Raw genomic sequence first — 6,848 nt, 5'->3', positions numbered from 1 at the left:
AAACTGGAAGACTTGAGTATATTGAGACCGTATCGAATGCGGAGCTGATGTCTGTGGAAATTATGTCAATTCGATTTTTAGAATTAAGGGCGTTCGAAATTATTTGGTTTGTGCTAGAAGATTGGTCGATGTGGATCTGCCGATAATCTCGTAGTGGATCTGATTGTGATGTATTGGGATGAGTTGTTTCCTAATTGTTGATAGGATAGATCTTTCTTGTAGTTTTAGGACAGAGGATGAGATTTATATTGGCGCGAAATCTCTGTTGTTTTTAATGTTTTTTCATTTTGGTAGCGGGGAAATTTTTTATTGGGCCCATTCGGAGGAGAAGTTATTATTTATGGCCTGATCGAAAAATAAGACAAGAAGGTCTAGAATGTAGGCAATAACAATTTTGATCATCAAGATCGGTATATTGTCATGTCCTCCAGTTCCTTTGTAGGCTGCGCGGTAGCACAGTGGTATCATCACAGTCCACCCCACATTGGGTCGAAAAAGAACTTTAATAGTTTTTTTTCACTCCGTGGTTAGTTTAGCCAATCTCAGTTTCGCCAAAATTTGCGTGACTCTGTTCAAGAATACTTGCGGGGGCCGTAGGGTCCCATGCAAAACTTATGCGGAGTGTTTTTGTAATAGTGATTTTTTTAATGTTTCATATTTTACAGTAACTAAGACATAATTAAATGTTTTTATATTATACTGAACAAAAATTTTAAATATGAATAATATTTAATAGATTGATCAACAATATTGTTTTTCACCATTTGAGGGCAGGACCATGTTCGACAGTATCAATTGAACATGCTTGTGGCCGGCACTGCATAGATAGCAAGGTTTTCCTCCCCCAGAAACTGGGCTTTTTCGTCCAGCAAAACAGAGAAATCGATCATAGAATACACGCAATTAACAGACATAAGACAGACAGCGCGGAAGATAAATTTAAATATTCAGGTGGCCTAATATAATAGTTTGGTACCCTTGGAGAAGTAATTTTTGATCGCATCTTTCATCACCTCTTTGATAGAAATACTGCTTAATTTATCGATGGATGGCATACATTTTTTAAATTCTGGGCAAGGATTTGTTTCATTGTTGAAACGAGTTATGTGTTCCAACCAGCAGTTGAAATTGAAAACTGCTGGTTATGAACAGGATATTTTGGGGTATAGTGTAGAGGTTTTCCTAATCTTATTAGATGAGAATTGTTGGAGTTCTTTCCTCTTTATTTTGTTAAACTTATTATGGCGAGATAAGAAATTTAGATAGTCATTTTCAAATTCCTTCAAATTCCTGGTGTTTCCAGGAATTTGAAGGGAAGCTTGGACCGTTAAATTAAAGAGGTTCCAGTCGGCTTTGTTAATTGCATAACGGATGATATTGTTTCTAGGCGGAGGTGCTGATTCTATTGAGAGTTGAAGGGTAAAAGTAATCACTTATGGTCGGAAGTTGTCCAAGCCTCGCGGACTTTCCAATCAGTGATCTTATTGGCAATGGATCTTGTGGCTGCTGAGATGTCTATTGTGGACTCCCATAGGGTATTATTGAAGGTAGGCATGTTGTGCTTGTTAAGGATTACAAGAGAGGATGTAGCGAGAAAGTTCTCCAGTTGCCGGCCGTTGTGATTGCCCGGGCGGATCTTCCGAGTCGCTGTGCCACATTGCAGAACGGCAATTAACGTAGGCACAGAGAATAATCTTCCCATCTGAGAGGAGGGCTTGGACTGTTTGCAGATACCTGATGGCAGGGGCTATATCATCGCCTGGACGACAATACAATGAGATGACGTGGAACGATCCCATAGGTCCTATAAGCTGGGCGCACACTGCCCATGGGGTACAGAGGGTGTGGATTTTGGTGGCAGTTATGTGCGGGTTCCTAACAAGGATAACCGCCCACGGAATGTCTTCTTCTGATTGTATAATTTTGTACGTAAGCGAATATCCCCTGAATTTTCTTGCATTTGTATAGGGCTCTTGGATGAACAGGACGTCTGTATTGTCTTCGTCAGCCTTTATTCTTATTTTGTCCACGACAGCACGCGCTCGCTGAGCATTTAGCTGCATAAATTTCATGATGTTACAGTTATATGTCTTATATGGGGCCATAGTTGATTCTTTGTTGTTGTGTGCTTCTTGCTTTCAGATAAACCGGGCACTTGTTATCCCTTATCGAATGCTTGTAATTCATTTTTGCCAGTTTACAGTTGGCGCAAACCGGTTCTTCAGTTTTGTTAGGGCAGGTGTTAAAGTGATGCCCTTTCTGGGCACAGTGCCCACACGTGGAATCGAACTGTGTACCTGTGTGTGTAGTATGGCCAAACCTGCAACAGCGAAAGCACTTTGGGACAGCTATGTGTTCTTTGAACCTATGGCAGATCCACTCGAGGTACACCCTGTCCTGCTGCTTAATTACTTGCCAAGCTTGTGCCAAGAGGTCAATGACCCAGTTTACATTTTGGGAGGATTTTCCTTTGGTCTGGTACTTTGGTTGTATCGCCTCTTCTATGCTGGTAAATTCGCTTTCACCTTGAAGGTTTCTACAATAGATTACTTCAGCCACATGTTCCGGTTTGAGGTTTTTATTGATGCCGAAAACAATAATTGCTGGGCCTTTCTTTTTGAGTGTTTCAGCTGTGAGTCCCATGGTGGAAATTTTTGGGTTGTCCAGTATTGTTTGTCTGGGCTTCGTGTTGCGTTGCAGTTTCAATTATTACTCCGATGTTCCTGGTTTTTCTTATTGATTTGATACTGGTGTTCTTTAAGTCGCTTCTAATTTTTGTACGACGGCCGTCTTGACGGCTTCACTCGATTCCATGGGGCTGTCTTCTGTTACACTGACAGTGGTAGAGAATGAAAGGGACCTGGGGGTGGTTGTGCAGGCAGATATGAAGTTCTCTGAGCAGTGCAGACGGGCTGCAAGAGTAGCTCATGGTGTATTGTCAATGATATATAGGAATTTTTCTAGCAGGGATAAGGAGGTAATTATTCCCTTGTATAAGGCAATGGTCAGGCCACACCTAGAGTACTGTATACAGGTCTGGAGGCCTCATTTCAAGAAGGATGTAGAGCTGCTGGAACAAGTACAGAGAAGGGCAACAAGATTAGTGAATGGAACAAGGGGGTGCTCTTACAAAAAAAGGCTTATGTTTTGCAAAGTACAGTGTCTGGAGACGAGGCACCAGCGAGGTGATCTGATAGAGGTGTATAAAGTCTTAAATGGTTTGAGCATGCTCAATGCTGATGGGATTCTTCCTCTTGCTCAGAATAATCACCTGAGAGGGCATAAATTCAAATTGAGGAAAGATAGATGTAGAATAGACGTGCGGAAATTTGCCTTTAGCCAGCGGGTGGTTGGTTGGTGGAACAGACTTCCATCCCTTGTCATGAAAGTTGATAGTCTAAATAAGTTTAAGGCTCAGCTGGACAGGTATTTCGAACGAACAGAGGTGTGAAGTGGAAGTGGTTTTTTTTTTTTTTTTTTTTTTTTTTGGCTGATGCTGCATAAGCTTGCTTTCTTGAATCAAATGCCTCTACTAATGCTAATGCTAATGCTAAAGTCTTTTGTTTTAATTTGAAAAGGGACTAAAGTTATGGTGTCCACCAAACGTTGGAGTTGAAAGAGGGAGCGGTGAATTTTTGATGCCGCGATTTTTGAGTTTGAGGCCAATCTCAAAAGGTCGAGAAGAAAGTGTTGCCAATTCTGTAGGACAGTTGGCCAAACTGTCCAAAAGGCCCAGATTCGAATCCCGTCGATGACGCGAGGAACTTTAATGGGTTTTTTTCCACAGAAACTGGGTTTTTTCGTGCAGAAAACAGACAAATCGACCATAGAATACACGCAATTAACAGACATAATACACAGCACGGCAGATGAATTTAATTATTCGGGTGGCCTAAATATATTAGTTTTTGGCCAAACTGTCCTACTGCTGCACGCTTAGGAGCTCCAGACAGCTGTCCTACTTCAAATGTTTGAGGTGAAATGATCTCTTTTTGTAGACTGGGTTCTTATCAGACTGGACTGGAATGTTAAATTACAGTACAGTTGTTTTGAAATTAGATCAAGGCGAGATTCAAATGCAATCGATAGTGGGAGTTCGGAGGATATAGCAGCGTTAGAGAAGATTTGGTCGAGTTTGTTATTACCTCTGGTAGGCACTGAAATTAAAGGCTTTAAAAATTGTGATGTTACAAATTTAGACAGATCATTAGATGGTAGCGGTAAATTAAAGTCTCAACCAATAATAATGGATTTGATTTTTGACATTTTTTTTTATTGAGATTTTTTAATAGGCTGGGCCACGAATTGGCTTTGTGCCTCGTTTGCGTAAATGTTGAGTTATAATAAACTACTTTTTTTGTTTCTTTGTTTTTTCGTTCAGAAAATAAATCCTAATGGATATAGCATTTTACTGCATGAGGATTGCACTGTTCACATTTTTTATGCATCTTCAAAATATGTTTTTTTATTAAAAATTCTTTAAATCTATTTGATGCCTTGTACTAACGTTAGGTTTTCTTGTATTCTTCAACCGAGAAATAAGATATGTTACTATTCTGTGCACAGAGTTGTCTTCAGCGTTATTCTATATGTGGCGCTTGTGTTTAGGAAGCCAGCGCTAATTTGAGTTTTCGCGGTGGATCGGTTTTTAAAACTCAGGGATGATGTGTTGTGTATTGTGGTCATGGCACTTAAAATTTGTTGTGGTGATTCGGGAAGTTATTTGATAAGTTTCTCGAAACTTTTAGCATTAAGGAGTTCGGTACCTATATGTAAGGTAACGTATCGAATTTATAAATATTTCATTATTTTTAAGAGCGCAAGGGAGGTCGTGGGGGAGATTGTATTGCAATGGCGACTGTCAGTATACGCATTTTTCATAGCTCAAGTATTAGGAAAATAACAAATGGAAACATTGTTTTTAGGTTGTTCACGAATGAATATGGCCTATCATGATTACACCCTACCTAGAGTAGGGTGTAATCAAGGTAGGCTGTATTCATTCATGAACCGTATTCATTAATTGTATAATCAAGATAGGTCTCATATTCATTATTTTTTACCGAGGTTCTTCTGCACTACTTGCACAATTTCTTGGATAAAAAGAAAAACGGCTGAGCTCCAGATTATGGGTACACCTTGTCACCGCATGGCCAAATTGGGATGGATTCAAGCAAAAGAAGTGCGAGTTTTTTAAGACTCGTTTTTGGCTAGTGAAAAAAAGGTTGAAGCCACTTCCTCTGGAGGTGTACCCATAATCTGGAGTATAACCAGAAAAACGTTTTACGTTTTTCTTTTTATTCCTTTTACGTTTGCGTATGTTAATATTTTGAAAATTTTCCTTGGTGAAGCAAGGTTTAACCCATACTTTTTTTTTTTTTTTTTTATAAGGAGGGATGATGCGTTGTAACGTTGATATGTGATTGGCAGTAATCGAATTAATATAATAAAAATGTAATTTTTTCCAATTAAGAATAAGAGCGAATCCAGTCGCTCTTACTGGATTCGCTACTGTGGTGAACAGTGACAATCACGGATTTTAATTGACACGGAGAGGTGCGTATTCAGGGGTAAGCAGAGAGGGCATATGCCCCCTTAACCAAAAATTCGATATTAAAGAAAATGAAGGCAGGAGACGTTCTAAAAAAAAAAAAAACTCGAAATCCTGGTCGCTATGCCCCCCCCCCCTTTCGTTGACTGGATACGCCACTGGACACGGATAATTACGGGGCTTATTATGACACGGAAAAGAACCGATGTTTTGATAGTGCTGCGGGTTTAAAAACTTTTTTTAACATGAAAAGGAGGAAAAACTTTTTAAAATGAAAATTTTAAAAGTGCAGTTTCAGTGCGTTTGACATGCACTGAAACTGAATGTAAATTATATAAAAAATTAATAAGTTATATCTTACTGGTAGTAACAGATTTTGTGTATTTTTGAAATAAAGTAGTTTAAATAGTGGTGTTGCTATATTAATTGCTATATAAATAATTCCACTGCCGAACTTAGAATAGGGTCCCCCCTCCAGACTGCCCCAGTCTGAGGGTGTTTATTCCCTCTTCCCGCCGTTAAAAATAGGAAAACGAATACTTTACCCGATTTTTAAACAGCGGCAAGGAAGGGGGTGGGGGAGATAAACACCCTAACTAACTCCAACCATAGTGGGTTAGGCATGTTAATCACTGCTGTATCGCTAGCAGTCTGGAAGGGGTACCCGTTTCTGAATCTCTGCCATTATACAATGTGAACTGTCATCTATGCCAAGCAATCCAGAATATCTTTCAGTCAGTCATTGTTAAAAAACAGTTCCTTAAACTTGTATGAGGTTATCATTAATATGCTAACCTTTGACAGAAGCACTCATCATATGCTAAGAAAGTTAAAACTTTTTTTTAAAAAATTAATATCCACAAACTGAAACTGCTACTAAACTTGACACTTTTCTGCTACCCCTGTGTAACTAGAGTGAGGGAAAACACAACACAACACAAAAACCATATTTATTCTTTGCAGTTACACAGGCTCATGATATTTCCGAAGTGCAATGCCACCCACATTGGGAACTGAACAGCAACACAATGCTGTTTAGTGAAAAAGGTGCAGTGTATTTGTTTAACCACGCACTATTAACATTATTATACTGTTGACATGGAGGTTTTACTTTTGCACCAGGTGGACTGTATTTTATTTGACATGTCCCATCTTTTCTTAGACCAGAGTCATAACTAGGGCACAGTAAGCAGGGCACTTGCATTATCTGAGGATAGAAAATCCCTGAATTTAAAAATAATATTTGTGTGTGTGTGTGTGTGTGTGTATATATATATATATATATATATATATACAC

The 6,848-nt window shown here is 39.1% G+C and overlaps 1 protein-coding gene across 1 annotated transcript in view; it reads left to right on the top strand.

Annotated features, from left to right (window-relative positions):
• The first annotated feature begins 4,591 nt into the window (after nt 1-4,591).
• The window catches only part of LOC150081624 (calcium uniporter protein, mitochondrial-like), a 150,776-nt gene continuing 148,519 nt past the window's right edge, over nt 4,592-6,848 (top strand). Inside the window, 1 exon segment of the mRNA XM_090379488.1 lies at nt 4,592-4,777. Coding sequence (XP_090235614.1) covers nt 4,685-4,777 — 93 coding nt within the window. The 5' untranslated portion in view covers nt 4,592-4,684.

The sequence above is a fragment of the Mastigoproctus giganteus genome, chromosome 8 (assembly GCF_048544385.1).
Source record: "Mastigoproctus giganteus isolate SK-2022 chromosome 8, ASM4854438v1, whole genome shotgun sequence".
Classification (NCBI taxonomy): Eukaryota; Metazoa; Arthropoda; class Arachnida; order Uropygi; family Thelyphonidae; genus Mastigoproctus; species Mastigoproctus giganteus.
Note: the sequence above shows the minus strand (reverse complement) of the source record. Positions and strands in the feature narration are given on the sequence as shown.